Here is a 16,478-nt window from a genome sequence, read left to right on the forward strand (position 1 = left end):
ACATAGTGATTTTGCTTATCTTAGGGGTCAAGTTAGACTCAATTACACCTTGTTGTTGGACTTCTCTTCTGAGCACATATGTTTGGGATTTGGGGGGTTGTGCTGCAAAAACTACTGTCAACACAAATCACAGATATAGAACATTTAAATATCCATTCAACCATGTTTTACACAGTGGTGAAAAGTAACTAAGTGCATTTACTCATGTGTTGTACTTAAGTACAGTTTTGAGGCACTTGTACTTTAGTTTAGTATTGCCATTGTATGCTACTTTATATTTGTACTCTAGTCCACCACATGTCATAGGTAGGCTAGTTTTTTTCTTTTTACTCCACCACATTTATTTGACAGCTTCAATAACTACTTTTCAGATAAAGACTTTGCATAAAAAACATATAACTTTATGGAATTCAACACCCAGACCACTATAGGTTGGGAGGCATTGGACAAAACCCCCCCCCCCCCCTACTATGATATGGCCCCCCCCCCCCCCAAAGGCAGATTCTGGCCATTATATATATATATATATATATATATATACAGGACAGTATACCCACTACAATACATTAGACTACACCACTGCCTAGCTGTATATGTGGGTAAAACAAGCTCCAGTAAAATGCTAGGCACGCATGGATGCATCAGTATAAACAATATAATAATATTATATGTAATAATGAATTAATTGCAGAGGATTTTTTTGCAAAATATGTATTTTACTATTGATACTTCAAGTAAAATGTCTTGATAATACTTGTACTTTTACTTCAGTAGCATATAGAATACAGAACATTTAATTGTGATGAAGAAATAATTATGGTGCACTTCTGAAACATGTCCGATTAAAATCATGTTTATAAGCAATTATCATTAAATTGAGAAAAGTTATTAACTATCAAGCTGGTAAAGCAGTGTTCAGCTGTGAAAGAGGACCCCCAAACAGAACATCAGGGTCAACGTGCTTACAGACCAATCTGAAACAGCAAAGTATTGATTTGACTGCACTTCCACGTGAATGCATGAAAGATAACACACCCTATTGAATAGATACAATACTGTATCAATCAGTGCATCTTCTAAATTTGAATCTTGAGGTTGTAGGTCTATTTTCTTCAGAGGAGGGTGCACCCCATTTTACCATTAGAACCCCAAGGATGTTGTGCACATGCGCGTTGTGCAATCTACCGGAGCGCGAGAGGTAGGGAAGGAAGTCCTAATGGCGGAGAATGTACGGTCGCCTTTTGACTACCGGGAGCCACCGACCCTCGACAGCGACGGGGATGGGAGCAAACCGCCGCCGCCACGGGGGTGAGTGAGCACAGCCGGCCTCCGGTTTGTCCGCGCGCGGGGTTGTTTTCACCGGGGTTTCATGAGCGAAATGCTAGAGCCTGAGACGCACGCGCTGCGAGCGTGCACATTTGTTTAGTTAACGTTAGAAGCCTTTATTCGCGTGCATGATTTCAGCGTTATAATGGAGAAAACGGAGCAGGGGAAGTGATTTTTTCTTTGATTATGGTTGCAGCTGTTGTGTACTGTGAGGTTGTGTCTTCCCATACCCGCCTGAGCTTGTATTTAATCGCCAGCCTTTTTATTTTTGATGTTTTGTCGGGACACAAGTCTCAACGTTAGCTGCTGGGAGCTAACAGGCTAGCTTTGGTTTAGCATAATGTAACGTTAAGCATGCACCCAGCAGGAATCATCGACTATGTATCTAGCTGGCCAGTGACCTGCTCTCTTTTCGATAACCCCTGTTGTGTCAGGTTTTTTAGACTGCAGATCCCGGAACATAATATCCAACAAACCACCGTCACGTCAGTGTTATTATGCTCTGAACACTGCTTGACTGTTCATCGTGGCCAGTTTTGCTTTGAGTAACAAAGTTGCTGACTATGACTAAAATCCATAAAAAAAACAGTTGACTGTCACCAGGCTCAATGAATTAGGGACGCTTTTTTTGTGCTAATCAGTTCTCTGTTAATGCATTTACAGTCTGACGTGATTGGATGGAGGGGTGTGGCCATTTCCAATATTTAGATTAAAAATTATTATGATAACCAAGATAGCTAAAATCAGCTGTCACAATATCTGCCTGTTTACAGTAGATGTGTGTTTCTTAATCATGGCCATTGATCACCACATCTAACCAGGGACTGATTTACACCTGGATTGCCAAGTAAACCTGCTAGAAACAAGCAAGCAATGATGTGGTACTAAAATATATTAAAGCCAAGAATGTTGGCCAGGCTGTGTGCAGTATTCACCTGAACACAAACATATCTAATTACTGCATAAATAATTCATCATTAAGTTGGTTGACAGATATTGTCAACAATTTTGATATTTCAATAATTGTTAAAGTTAAAAATATCTAATGTTTGCTTATCAAATATGAGGATTTTCAGCTTTTCTCTGTTTTACATAATTGTAAATGGCATATCTTTGGGTTCTGGACTGTTGATTGGGCAATACAAGCAAAAATAACAAAATGTCTCTTTTAGCTCTTGGAAGTTATGATGGGTATATTTCACACACACTATTTTGTGACATCTTGGCTAAATGATGAAAAAATGGTGAAATGAAATCAAACTGATCAATAATGAAGTTGATTAACTCGGGCAAAATTAAAAGCTTAAATGAAGCCTAGTTGATACGTCTCCTTTTGTGTGTGTATATATATATATATATATATATATATATTTATTTATTTATTTATTTTTAGGGTCTGCTCTTCTTCTACTATACTCAAACCTGCAATATATGTAAGATGCACAGAAATCTAAATTTCCAAATGTCTTTGTTTTGATTGCTTGTAATCAAAGACATTCAAATTACATTTATATGAAGTAGCAACAATTACACTGTCAACACCACTGCTGCCACCATCGCTAGTTAAGTAGTTCATAGCCTTATTGTTGTTGTGGATGAGTCACCCACCTAAGAAAATGTTACATGAACAGATTCAAGAACTGCTTTGCCACAGGTATGACATGCTCTGCTCATATCGGCTGCCCTCTGATCGAATATTCACACAAGGAAAATCTTGAGCACTGCTTTGTCTGAACCTGTCATTGTGCTAAATGAAGCCTTGATTTTGATTTTACAGGCGAGTCTGTGGGAGAAAAAGGAAGGGGACACCCGTCAAGGTGTGTGACCGAGCGTATGTAACAGAAGATGAGGAGGAGGAGAGTATGTCAGAGCACAGCTACAGCCCTGGTAAATATAGACACACACACACACACACACACACACACACACCCCTGCTGTTTGTGTTTTTACCCATTTTGGTGCTTATGGAAAACAAGTGTACCATTTTGTAATTAGCAATGTATTTTAGCAAGAAGAGCCACCTTCCATCTTTCAAACATAAGGCTTGTGGTTTGTGATAAAGCAATTAAGATGTGCTAGATTTAAACAGTCCACTCTGTCCCAGGTGATGGCCAGTACCCAGAGGGTGCAGAAGACCGCCTCCCTCCACCTGGCAGTCCCTACTACCTCCCTGATCCCACTCAGCTCTGGTAAGAAGGACCCTCGCCATGGTAACTGTGCTCAGATGCTTTTTTAGTTTGGGGATCGATATTGCTAGTGTCACATTATATTTTCCAGTGTGCCAGAGTTGGGGGAGGAGGGAGCGAGTGGTGTTCGGGGACCTGTCCTCTTCCATCCGCCGCCCAACTGCCGGATTCGAGAAGTCCACTGTGGGACACAGGTGCGGTTGGTTGTCATAGCAATTCGAGACATCGCCAAAGGGGAGGAGATCACAGTGGACTACAGCCTGACGGACTGGGGCGAGAATGCAATGGTAAGCCACTAACTGGTAATGTTCTGTATTTTTCTGTTCAAATCCCTTGAAAAGACCAAAACCAACAATTAATTGATCCTGCAAACAAGTGTGTATATGTCGCCAAAGCCTGGTGTAGCTTATTCCTCTGTGCCACAGAGTGCAATTATTGTCCAGAAACTTAAAAAAATAAATAAAATGAGCCATACGGTTGCAATGGGTGATATGTTCGTTCATTACCATGAACATGGACACTAGTTTATTTTTAGTCAGTCTCATAAACACCATCCTGTTGCCATAAATACACACACACACACACACACACACACACACCAAAATCACCGGCATAAATTGTCCCTAATGGCCCCTATACACTACACTAATGTCTGTCTTATAATGGGGTATCTTGAAGTTGTTGTGGTTTGCACATTACACAAGTGATCAGCGACATGGGGTCACACATTACAAGACATTTCACAATGAGGATTCCCCAACAAGTTTGTCTCTTCTTCAAACTACGTTTAAACATGAATGGCTTTGGGCTGAGAGCCAGAGAGTGGGTAGGGAAGGCAGACAGTATTGTGAAGCACACGTTTTTTTTGTTGTTGTTGACAGTAACAGAAACATTTTGATCACAACTTTAAATGTGATAAATAAATGTGACTGTAGATCCTGTTGATATAGCTACATGTTGAGCTAACATGGTTTGTTTTAATTTGAAATCTGTCTAACCAGGAGGAAGAGGCCGGCCCCCATCCATTGTCCCTCTCTGTTTCCGATTACCTTACCCCCTCTTGGTCATTATCACCCTCATCCTCCCCACTCACCCACTCTGAGCCCAGTGACTCAGACCGTGAGGAGGATGAAGAGGAGGAAGACGACGATGATGATGACGACGACGATGAAGAAGAGGAAATTGAGGAGATAAGGGGCCGAATGCTTCGCCGACGCAAAAAGCGCAAGATGCCCGCAGCAACCAATTCAAAGAAGAAGAGCGAGCCCACCACCTCCAGTGGACCTGGGCGCCCCTGCTCATCCTTCTCCCACCCGGCACCTGTCGCACCCCCTGCCAGATCCCAGTCCCAGCCCCCAGGCAGCAGCCTGGCACCCCCAACCACCAACATTAACAACAATATTAACATAAACATTGGCAGCTCCAGCGGTGCCACAGTGAGCCGGCGGCAGCACTGCCCCTACTGCGGCCGCCACTATCGCTCTTTGGCACGCCACCTGGAGAAGCACCACGCCAACCAGCCAGAGGTCAGAACAGCCATGGAGCTGGCACACCTGCAAACACACAGCTCTTCAAACGGCAGCGCCTCACACCCTCACCCCTCATCGTCCTCCACCACTCACAGCCATTCCTTTGCTGTCCCTCAGCCCTCGGCCTCCAACCCTGCTCCCCCCCCCCTCTTCTCCAGGGAGAGGGAGTCGCCAGCTACACGCTCGAGCACAGGTGGCGTCTCGTTCTCCCTCTCGCTTTCGCCACCTTCTTCTGCTCAGCCTGCAGCCACTAAGAAGGCGCCTAGCTTACCAACGCCCAGCACAAAACGCCCCACACCCCCGATGGTGTTACGAGTTAAGAGTCCGTCACCACCTCCCCCATCTACTCCCAGAAGGGGTCGGAGGATGAAGAGAGAAAAGCATGAAGAGCAGCAAAAGGTGGAGGTGGAAAGCTCGAGAAGTCAAGAGGAGCTGGTTCCACCTCCTACTCCTGAGCCAGACGTAGATCCAGATGAAGATCTAGAGCTCAGTGGAGAAGAAAACACACCAGAGGAGAAGAATGGAGAGATTGTAAGGTGTGGTTGGATTATTGTCTTTTTCATTGACTTTCATTTTTTAATTTCACCTTTTATTTTTACAGGCAAGTCATTAAGAACAGGTTCTTCTTCACAATAACATCCTTAAAAGTGGCATAGCCATTTAGGGAAAGGGATAGAGGGCTAGAAAATAAATACATTAGAAATACATACAGTTTTGAAATTACATAAAATACAATTTGAAATGCTACATAGACAACAGTAAACACTTATAACGAGATAAGTGCACAGGTACATGGGTGAGTAAGAGAGGGAGAAACCAGTCAAATATTTAGCTGGGAAAATTATTATGTAGAGAAGCAACGGCATTATATGTTTGTGAACAAGGATGAAATGGAAATTAGTTTGTCCAGTTTGAGAATCTTTTGCAGAGCATTCCAGTCACGAGCGGCAGCTGATTCAAAATCATTCATTCATCACTTTCTGTAGTCTTATCACCAATTAGGTATTTACTGTTTGGGGTTTTAGGTCGTGCTTTGTGGTTTCAACTGCTATTTTAAAGGCATTTTTCCTATCTCTCTTATTTTCTAGCATACAGAGACATCACATGTCTCCGCTGCTCTCTTCCCTCTCCTGTTTGGTCCTCTACCTCCGCCGCCAGCAGCACTCCTCTTTCCTTTCTCTAACCCGTTCTCCTCACTCTGCCGAGGCCTGGCGCCTGCTCTGCCATTCCAGCCTCTCTCTTCTCATCCTCTACAACCGCCACCGGGAATGTGAGGTGGCCAAGCTCACTGTCCAGGACTACCACAACCGTATCAACCCTCTGGTCAGCTCCAGCAACAGCTCCCCCTCTGGCATGGAAGCCCCCCTGTCCCCCTTTGAGCGCCAGGTCCTCTGTAACCTTCCGCGGGCTAGCGTTTTGGGCAAGCGTGGTCGCATCCAGCCACTTATTCTCCCGCCACACTGTGAGTCCTGCCTGGACCTACTCCTTCACACCAGCTCCAATGTGGGCGTGGACCCAGAGAGTCCCTATGTCTTCTCCCGGCCCTACCACTCTCCTGCCACACCGCTCCGGGGCACGGACCTTCTGAGAAACCTGGCACGATCCAGCGGGGCCAAGAACCCTGGTGCATTGACAGCGACGCGTGTGCGGCGGCAGGTAGCAATACTTACTCAACTGCTACTTTTAGAGGAGGGTGAGGTCCAAGGTGGAGCCACCAAACGGCTGGAGGAGTTCCTGGAACGGGAGTACCATGTGACCCAAAACTGCTCCACTATCATACGGGATCCAGCACTGATGGGTCGTGTGGGTCGTGTTGTTCTTTATGGAGAGAAGGAGGGCGTGCTTTTCCGAGGGATGAGCCTCCAGCACATCTGTCTCGAGTTGGATGGTAAGGAGTTACGTCATGCATTTTTTGTCTTAAGGGGAAAATGTTGAAGCCACTGGGGCCCATCAGCAGGCATTTCAGGCATGCACTGTTGAATTCAGTGCAGGTTCTGCTTCTAAGAACCTTTTTAAGGTTGAACTCCCGCCATCTGTTTTGAATAATGCAAAGTGTCAACATACTGTGGTGTTCACTTTAATGGATCATTATTTTTAAAGTGGAGCTATTAATGGACTTAGGGAGGAATGTCAGCCTCTTAAATTACTTTAAATGGGTGAAATAAAACCACAACAGCATTTAATAGAATTTGGTTGAAATATTTACAGGTCTAATTGACAACCGCTTTATTTACGAAAATAGTAAAATGTTCACTGCAAGGTTTGTGGATTATCCCCATGTGTTTCTGGAAAGAGACATTGTTCTTGAGTTTTTCTGTTAAGTGTGTTTACTGCAACATAAGTCTCAGCAGCAGATATCTTAAAACCTGTTTGAAATAAACCAGAACTATCTGCATTATGTGCTGTTGTACTTAAATGTCCAATATGTAATACTGACAGCTAGTGTTTAAAATAGTTACTGCAGTCCAAATTCAAAATACTGGACAGAGTTGTCTCCCCCGCCCCCTCCTCCCCAGACTCGAAGTTCATGGAGGTTGCCAGGTTGAGAACACAGCATCAATGTCGCTAGACGCTAGTCTTGCATAGCTAGACATTACTCCACAGCACAGCCGAGTAGCTAATGTTAGCAATATTTGGTATCTATCTGATACCAAGTAAATACAGGGCCAGTATTGCCGATACCGATACGATACAGATACCACTGTATCTTACAGCCTTTTTATAAATTATACAGCTTGCAGTTGTTTCATTTTCGGCCTGAAAATATAGCCACACAGCGCTACTCTTCCTCTCTGCCATTCTTCTGTTCCGTCTCTGTGCTGCTTGTGTGTGTGTGTGTGTGTGTGTGTGTGTGTGCTGCTGGCCGCCACTGGGCCTGGCTCCTTGCTTGCTTCTTTGCCTGGCGCCGCTGAGTCATGTGACGGTACAACATCAAATCACAAGAGGGGGGAGGAGGAGCAAAGTGTGCTTGCTCTGCGCTGTGACAGGAGCGGCACTTGGATGTGGTGGCACAGACACAGACAGCCAGGTCGCCTCTTTGATGAAACCACAGCAGTGCATACTGGAGAGAAACTGAACTAAAGTATCAATCTCATTACACGGGTATTGATCAATATCAGTACCAACGTTGGTATCGATATTTGGATCGATCCGCCCACCACTAACAGTGATAAAAGCCAGAGCTCACGCGGAGCTCTGCACCCGACTGACAACCACCCTATCTAGGCTTAAAATTGTGGCAACAGCTGCTAAAAACACCACTACCTTGCTGTCCTCCCTCGCTGACTGACCGACACACCTACTCGGCTTAAAATTATGGCAACAGCCGCTAAAAACACCACTACCTCGCCGTCTTCTCTACCCCACTGACAGACACACTTCCTTGGCTTAAAATTACGGAAACAACTGCTAAAAACGGTCCTCTCTTCCCAATTTACAGCCCCCCTTTCTTGGCTACGGCCGCTGAACAGGCTACACGTTGTAAACAGCCGTGGCCCGCTTGCTTGGTCCTCTGGTAATGGAGTCGGGATCACTTCACTGGCTGTGTCTCAATTGTTTTGCGAGTAACTAACTCGAGTAACGTTACTCTATATAATTCAATGTGAGCACACAAATGTTGAAATGACTCAAAATGCCTGTCCCTAGTAGCCGTGGTAAATTAGCCTAAAGCTAATGCTTACCTGTTCAGGAGGAAATTAGCCAACTGAGAGTCCTTTTGGGCTCTAAGCTGTCTCCATCTTTCAAATACATCTCCAACATTTACTTGGGGTTTGTTACGTTTCTGGTCATGCAACTGTTAGAAACATGCAGAGGCTTTTTAGGTTGAGTACAATCTATCTCCGTTGATCCCGTTGTTTGCTGCTTCCATGGCTGTACTACAGCTGTAGCGTGCTGGGTTTACGTTTTTACAGACCATCTGGCAACCCATCCCGGCTGTCAGAATTGTCAGAATGGGCAGTTGATACAAACACACAGGCCAAAACACAAACAGACATTCCGTCACGGAACGGAAATTTCAAAAGGAGAAAATGCTGGCTTTAGCATTACTGTCAGAAAACATAGTAGCCTATTTCAGCTTAGCATGTTACCTTAATATCTGATGACGTATCGTGGTCATTTTTGGATTTAATACAGTAAATATATTACATATTGCACGCAATTTTAAAATGTTAAGCTGTATGTTTAGTCATTTGATTTGAGTTAACTACCCTCTATTTCATCTCTGTCCTACAGTAATGTCTGGCAACTCAGCAGACTCCTTCTCAGAAGATTCAGAGGCAGAGGAAAAAAAGGAAGAAGTTAAGGAGAAAGCTGAGGTGATGGTGAAGAAGAAAGGACCAGGGCGACCGCCACGGAAGAAGAGAGCACCCATTTCCTCTCCAGGCAACCCGTCAATAGCCAATGTTCATAAGAGAAGATGCATTCCACCCAAATCAGGTAACCATCTGCCAAGATCAGTCTATGACTTCCCAAGCTTCAGTCATTTCCTTTTTAAATGTGAGCCTATGCATTCTGTTTCCGTTCATTTACACTATGTTACATCTCCTCCTCTATCTCGCAGGGAAGCGTGGTGTGCTGAAGCGCCCGTGGTCAGAAGCTGAGCGTGTAGCAGTGGAGACTCACCTAAAGAGAAACCTCATGGAGCTGCGAGTCCCTGCGAAAGCGGACTGTGAGCGCTGCCTCGAACTCTGCCCTCTGCTGGTGAGCAACCAGCGAGACTGGAGGTCTATCAAGTTTTACGTCCACAACCGCATCCAGCTGCTGAAGAAGCAGGGGAGGAGGGAAAGTGCTGCCTCCGTCTGCTAGGGCCAAACACAGACAGAGGCAGAGGACACATACCATAATGTATAAACCACCAGCAATCATAATGAAGAGAAAAGGTGGAGTCATAAGTGAGTAGTGTAATAAAACTGACTAAGCTAAGAAAACAGATGGGTTGCTCCAGTTAAGGATCATTCATACTCCTAGTGTTGGAGATGCCCAGTGTCTGTTCAAGATGTACTTTTAAGCGGTTGGACAAGATGTACGTAAAAGTGTGAATATGAGTTCAAACACAGTGAATGCTTTTTTTTTAAAGATTTATTTTTTATGTCATCCTTTTATTAAATAGTTGACAGTGGAGAGCAGCAGGAGATATAGGAGAGAGAAGGTGACATGCAACCTATGTCCCTGGAGTGAGTGACACCAATCCACTAGGTTGTGGTTTGTGCTTTAGACCACCAGGACATTTTTAAAGCAAATGGTCGTTGGTCTAGTGTTTGCTTTCACTGAAGGCTGATGACCAAACATGAATGTGTAAAGCTTTGGAGGAAGAAATCAATGGTCCAGATTTTTTAAAATCCCCACAGATAGACTACGTATGAACTTGTATAGTTTGTGTTTGATATTGACTTGTGCCCCCAACTGACGAGCGTATTAAAAAAAATTGTTCGGACAATGATGCATCAGCGAAGTGGTTCTTGCACACCTCTTCTTCCATAGTCATAGTCAAGACTATTCTGTATCGAGGCACGTCTACTTGAATTTATTGTGTATCGGAAATTTTAAAGAAATATTTCAGAATCAACTTACGGTCTTATTCACAATGTAAATACTTCCTAATCTATGGCAAATATACAGTAGTGATGGCAAATATGTCAGTGTGTTATGGTGTATATACTGTAAATACTACCTGTACTTATTAAAGTGTATGACATTTTGCTGTGTTTTCTTAAACTTGATTGTAAAGTGAGTTTTACATTGTGGATGCCGAGTGATACAAAGGAAATAGAAATAACAAATAAACATAGGATCCCATATTGGTTGAGTTTATTCAAAAAGCTGGCATTCACAAAGCGTACACACATTGTAGAATAAGTTTACATTTTAACAACAATCATTGGAAAGACATTGACAAACCGTATGAATACCATTCTGTACAACTATATACCAAAGGTAAACTGAAACTTGAATTCAGCCCATAATCAGCTCATAGCTTAAAGTAATACTGCCTCATTCCAGATGTCAAGTATATTGTATGTATTTGCTTACATGTATAACTGTAGTACCAGAGTTGGGTTATTGTTCCCTTTTGTAAGTCGGTTTGTAGCTACCTGGCCACCCTGGCTTACCACTGTGTTAGTGCTACCTCACAGATCCTTCCCAGTTTCTCTGTGCTCTGTTTCTCATGTTTTTTGTGCATGGTCTTTTTTTTTTCTTTTTTTATTATAACTTATAATACATGAATTAAAGTGTTAAAAAAATTGACTTAAATGCCAAAAAGAGTCACAATATTAGCTATTTCAACATAACAGGCAGGCAATGATAACTTATGATACACACATTCTAATTAGTGTGAAATTAGAATAAATGTTAGTGTATTTCTACTAATAGTGTATAAATGTATGAATGTAATCCATACTGACAGTTTGCCAAACACAGGAGAACTACATTATCTGTCTTAGCCACGTATGCGTCTTAACCACGAGGCTATCACTATAACTAAATAAATAAAAGACAGTTTGGGGAAATATGCCTACTTGTGTTTTTTTGCAGAGTTAGATGAGAAGATTGATACTGCTCTCAGATGGCGTAGTACCAATCTGCTCATGTAATTTTCGGCAAGAAAGCAAATATGTGTATTTCCTCAAATTGTCAAACTATTCATTTAATGGTATATTTACTCATATATATATATATATATATATATGTACAAGCATACTCATAATACTCATAACTGAGTATTGTCACTTCTCACAGCTTAAAAAAAATCATTAGGATTATCATAAAAAATTGTATAACATTTTGTCATGACTTGTTTACATATGTTAGGTGGTCACCCATTTCAGTCACTCAACAGATTTCCCTGAACTAAATGAAAACCATAAAGTAAAAACACTAAAACTCACTCAATTCAACACGATACAACTACAGTGCTGAAACATAAAACAGATTCTATAGGTTTTCATATTGCTTGCTTACAGCAGTTGGTATTGATGATATTAAGCCTCTTGTGGTGGTAAATCTACAAATCTATCTTCTGTCCTCTGTAATATTTCCATAGCTGCTTTGTCATCTTTACCAGGGTTGAAAAATGGAAAAACTTCACCAGTAAAAGTCGCCTTTAAACTGCCAATGAGACTCTTATCATCCACATTATAAAAGAAAAGCTCTCCACTGTCATAATTCAAATACACACCAACCGTATGCGGTCTGGAACGGAGAGGCAGTAAAACCTTGGGTTCTGTGCTAAACTGAAAGCTATCTGATCTGTCAGGGGAAGAGGACAGGAACCAGAAACCATTAGATGTATTTGGAGAAAAATATGACTTCTGAGGGATGACAGTTGCACTTGTAACTCCTACCCACCAGGACATTTTGGGACCTACATTAGGATCTTTTTTCCCCAAAGAAACTTCCCAGTAGTGTTGTCCAGAAGAGAAGCCAGGTGTTCCTTTGATAGCTGTGAGACAGGTAACCTTTTCTCCATCAGGAAAATCACACTTGGCGTCTCTCAGTATACCATTCTTGATTCTGAGATACTGATTTGTTGGATTGTCAAGTGTAACATTAACTGAAAATTGAACATTAGAATGAATTCAGTAAAAGTCGGGTTAGAGAAACACTTAATCATATAATTGTTATTTAAATAAATTCTCTAGTGATTACCATAAAACTTGCTAGCTGTTGATAGATGTGTTGGCTGGATCACTTCTGTAACAGAGAACAGTAGGTACAATCATCATTACAGCAAGCAATTTTTGTGTCAGGGTTTTGCTCTGACTTTTGCGACAGTTACTTCTTACCTTTTGGTAAAAGTTCATGATCCTCTGGGAAAGAAAATACAAAATGTTTTTAACCCATTGGTTATTGTATGGCATTCCACTGATTTTACACATGATGTCAATTTATTTGTCATGAGAGGTACTCAGTCTGTGAAAAGGGGGCTTTCCCAGAGCTGGGAGGGTCTAATGAGACAAATGAGACACTATCATGTTGCATTTTGGAAAAAATGTAGGATCCACTGTTTTGGAGCTTGACTCGACTAGGTGCTTTTTTAAATATATGCCTCACAAGTTTACATAAGTGCTGAATACTAAAATCTTATACTAAACCGTTGGAGTACCCATGTAATACACATATGAATTTTCACCTAAATGTTGAGTAGGAGTAATACATTAATGTGTTTAATGTGACTGTGGTCCTTACCCTCAGTGTGGACATTTCCTGATTTGTCTTTCTTCTCTGAAACACAGAACATTTTCAGGATTTCATATCATATATATAACACATGTAAGATTATCTCAAATTAAACATGTACCTCTCTTTTTGTAGCACAGCACTCCAAGTAACACTAACATGGCTATGAGGAGCAGAGCAAAGGCCACCCATCCAGCCGCTGACGATCTATACTCTGAAGAAAAAAAGAAAAAGAAGTGAAAAACGAATAAAGAAAATTCAACAGTTGTACACATGGAACTAATTCCCTTTACTCTGTTTACCAGGTTGAGGATGGTTTTCCAGGCGCACTCTTGCCTCCTTTGGCTCTTTATTAGATATGCCCACTGTGCAGGAAACCTCAGTGGAGCTGGAGACAAGAAGCCAGCTGTGGACGACCAGAAGACCAGAAGAGTCTTTGCTGTACTTCAGGCTTTCTGGGGTAAGAACCTGCTTCTGATCCGACCAGCGCAGACTAGGCTCTGGATACCAGCCTTCAGACTCACAGCTCATATTCACCATGTGATCTTCTTTCCACTCGGCTGACAGAAGAGGGGATGTTCCCATTTCTAGGAAGAAGAAGGAGGACGATGATGAAAAACATTTGATGTAAAGGTGAAGGGACCCTTAATCATCCACTTTCACAAGACTCACCTGTCACAATGAGACTGACACTTGCACGGTCATAACCCTGATCACTCAGATCACTGCTGATGTAACAAGTGTAATCTCCTGCATCCTCAAGCGTGGCATTTTGTAGCATCAGGCTCAAATCACCTGCTGTCAGCCCACCAGACGCTGCATCCTTTAAGCCAAATGAGACTCGGCCCATGTACGAAGCTTCCTGGGATGAATCCTGAAACCTTTGTTCTTGGTAAAACATGATCGGGGACTCAAAGTGATCAGGACGGAACCAACGTACCTCTAAACCCTCTGCACTTTGTGGTGGATTGAGCCAGCATGGTAATGTGGTTGTGTGGCCGCGTTGCACTGAGACAGGGGACCTGACAGAAACCTGAAGGCCACCTGAAACTGTAAAAAATACTTTTTGTAATTCTTTCTGGTTTCAAGTAACAATTAAGATAAGTGGTATTAGTGCTTAAGTACTCCCTAAGAAAAATAATACCTTTATTTATCACAGGGGAAATTAATAATGTTCACTGTTTGTTCAGTTGCACACACAAAACACAAGCCTGAATTACAAACATGGGGCGGTAGGGATCAGTGCCTTGCTCAAGCTCAAGAGCACCTTGGCAGTTTCCAGGAGGTGAACTGGCATCTCCCCAGCTACCAGTCCACACTCAGTACTTTGGTCCCTACAGGGACTTGAACCGGCGACCCTCCAGTTCCTAACCCAGGTACTGTCTGTACTACTGCCCCACCTACATTATGTATTACTTTTATGTTATAGCTATATTACAGAATGTTTATTATTTACAATATTTATATAAAATCATAGTTTAAAGGTTTCGCACAAAAAGTAACAATAAAAAGTGAATAAATCTGCATAAGCACTGAGCAGATACACAAAATGGTAAGAATGGAGAGTAATGCATAGTGAAATACAATGGGAAAATCACATTAATGAAAACAGATGTGAAGATGTAGGTGTTAGAATCATTACATTATCAAAGGATAGACGGAACCACTGAAGTTATATCAAAGTTTTGTTTACTTGCAAGTAGGGTCAGTTTACAGCACTCACAGCATAAGTACAGAAAGTGACTAACGTGAGCCTCAAACAGTAGCTTATTTATGTGTGAAATACAATCATAACTGAATTTGGATGTCGTCAATTGTCTATCTTGTCAGTTTAGATGTCCTTTCCTCTATCTGGTCAGACTCGATGGCGTCTCCTTTATCTGGTTAGAGAGACGCATGTTTTGTCCTCGGGCCCCGGTCAAGATAGCCAATGACTCCATGTTATCTTGTGGGGGCAAGTGGGCTTAGTATTATGTTTTCTTACTATGCAAATAGTTTAATTTAACAGACAGAGAAGAATAGTAATCACTATAAATTAGTATATGCAAATAGTTTAATAAATAACAAGTAGGCTAGAGACAACTAGGGACTTACCAGGGGCAGCTGTACACAAAGATGCACCAAGAGCAGCCACAAGGCACACATGCATCATCAGCGCACCTGTAAAATATGGTAGGGATGCAAATTATGACAGAAGGCTATTTGCGTTAAACAAACTGTAACACACCAGACTGGGCTCCTCCTCTATGGTCTCCCACTTTACAATTGTACTTAAATTAGACAGATTGAATAACAACAACAGAACAAAAGCAGAGTAATAGGCTTTTTCGCGATTGATAAACTGTAAATGAAACCTCGGCCTACCCATTCTGCTGTTGGAACTTCAGAGCGAATTTAAATTCCCTTCACGCAATTCGAGGTAGCTTATAAGGCAGGCATTATGAAGGATTAAGGGAATACAAGTTGAGATATATATTTGAAGTCAGCTTCGGTTTAGTGTAATTTCTTTGTGGACCTGAAAAAATCCCGCACTCCAACACACGCTTTGTCCTCGACAGATTTACTTTTACTTTCACCTTTGGAGGAGAGCAGGCGCGTTGGGGTGAGGGGGGATTGAGAGGGCGGACACACCCTCACGTATGAGCCCTTTTATTTTCAGTATGCCTACATCTACTTACCCATAGGCCTATATGAAATGTAGAAGAAAGTTTCTAGAGTAATAATATTTAATATCTCATTCTTACACTTGTTAATTTGATGGCGAGATGACAGGGCGGAGAGATAACGTCTCGCTTTAACATACTTTTAGGCATATTTAACGAGGGGAGACTGTTATATAAAACTTTGCTTGCCAACATCTGCTCAGACTTTTTAATTTACATGAACAAAACAGTTAGTTTTAGCCCGTTTAAAACTAATGTTAAAAGTGTAATGTTGTCATTCAGGTCTGATAATGCCTCTCTGAATGTAGGCTTATAGCCTACACACTGGTCTGTCCTACAGGTGTACATTAGTGTGGAAATATATTTTTTAATATATAGATATGTGCACATATAGCCTACATGCCCAGAGATAACATATGGGAATTAGCATTGTGATATCTGGTGCAATACATTTATTGTACACTGCCTCTGTTTTAAATAAGCCAATAAATGAATGGAAATGATAAGCTTGGTGTCTCCCCTTAAGTCTAAATAACATATGCCATTTATTATTTACAAGTTTGTTAAAGAGAGAATCCTTTCAGACGCTGCTCTTA

General features: G+C 42.0%; 2 protein-coding genes across 3 annotated transcripts; one reads left to right on the forward strand and one right to left on the reverse strand.

The window, feature by feature from the left end:
- Positions 1–1,160: 1,160 nt before the first annotated feature.
- On the forward strand, positions 1,161–10,739 carry LOC144534474 (uncharacterized). 2 transcript variants are annotated; one of them, XR_013503553.1, is made up of 9 exons: positions 1,161–1,308; positions 3,104–3,213; positions 3,431–3,515; positions 3,604–3,799; positions 4,514–5,577; positions 6,130–6,929; positions 9,275–9,478; positions 9,603–9,933; positions 10,152–10,739. XR_013503553.1 is itself a non-coding variant. In XM_078276410.1 (8 exons), the coding sequence occupies exons 1-8, from the start codon at positions 1,166–1,168 to the stop codon at positions 9,845–9,847; spliced, it is 2,847 nt and encodes a 948-aa protein (XP_078132536.1). In that variant the 5' UTR covers positions 1,161–1,165; the 3' UTR covers positions 9,848–10,739. The 2 variants fall into 2 exon arrangements, 1 of the variants encoding a protein (XP_078132536.1); XM_078276410.1 differs by having other exon boundaries at positions 9,603–10,739.
- Positions 10,740–10,832: 93 nt separating this feature from the next.
- LOC144534476 (butyrophilin subfamily 2 member A2-like) lies at positions 10,833–15,800 on the reverse strand. Its single transcript, XM_078276415.1, has 9 exons — positions 15,584–15,800; positions 15,314–15,379; positions 13,892–14,269; positions 13,522–13,806; positions 13,341–13,433; positions 13,229–13,264; positions 12,826–12,849; positions 12,689–12,733; positions 10,833–12,593 (listed from the first exon to the last, which is right to left on the reverse strand). Exons 1-9 carry the CDS (start codon positions 15,585–15,587, stop codon positions 12,022–12,024), a joined length of 1,503 nt encoding a protein of 500 aa, XP_078132541.1. The 5' UTR covers positions 15,588–15,800; the 3' UTR covers positions 10,833–12,021.
- Between the last annotated feature and the right edge of the window lie 678 nt (positions 15,801–16,478).

Source organism: Sander vitreus, chromosome 19 (assembly GCF_031162955.1).
Source record: "Sander vitreus isolate 19-12246 chromosome 19, sanVit1, whole genome shotgun sequence".
Lineage (NCBI taxonomy): Eukaryota > Metazoa > Chordata > Actinopteri > Perciformes > Percidae > Sander > Sander vitreus.

Excerpts from the sequence above, each read along its gene's own strand:
- LOC144534474 (XM_078276410.1), top strand. The coding sequence starts at position 1,166 with ATGCGCGTTGTGCAATCTACCGGAGCGCGAGAGGTAGGGAAGGAAGTC. Across the intron at positions 1,309-3,103 it reads AAACCGCCGCCGCCACGGGG|GCGAGTCTGTGGGAGAAAAA; the intron begins GTGAGTGAGCAC and ends TTGATTTTACAG. Across the intron at positions 5,578-6,129 it reads AAGAATGGAGAGATTGTAAG|CATACAGAGACATCACATGT; the intron begins GTGTGGTTGGAT and ends CTTATTTTCTAG.
- LOC144534476 (XM_078276415.1), bottom strand. Across the intron at positions 12,850-13,228 it reads AGGAAATGTCCACACTGAGG|AGGATCATGAACTTTTACCA; the intron begins GTAAGGACCACA and ends TTTCTTTCCCAG. Across the intron at positions 12,734-12,825 it reads TCATGAACTTTTACCAAAAG|AAGTGATCCAGCCAACACAT; the intron begins GTAAGAAGTAAC and ends TCTCTGTTACAG.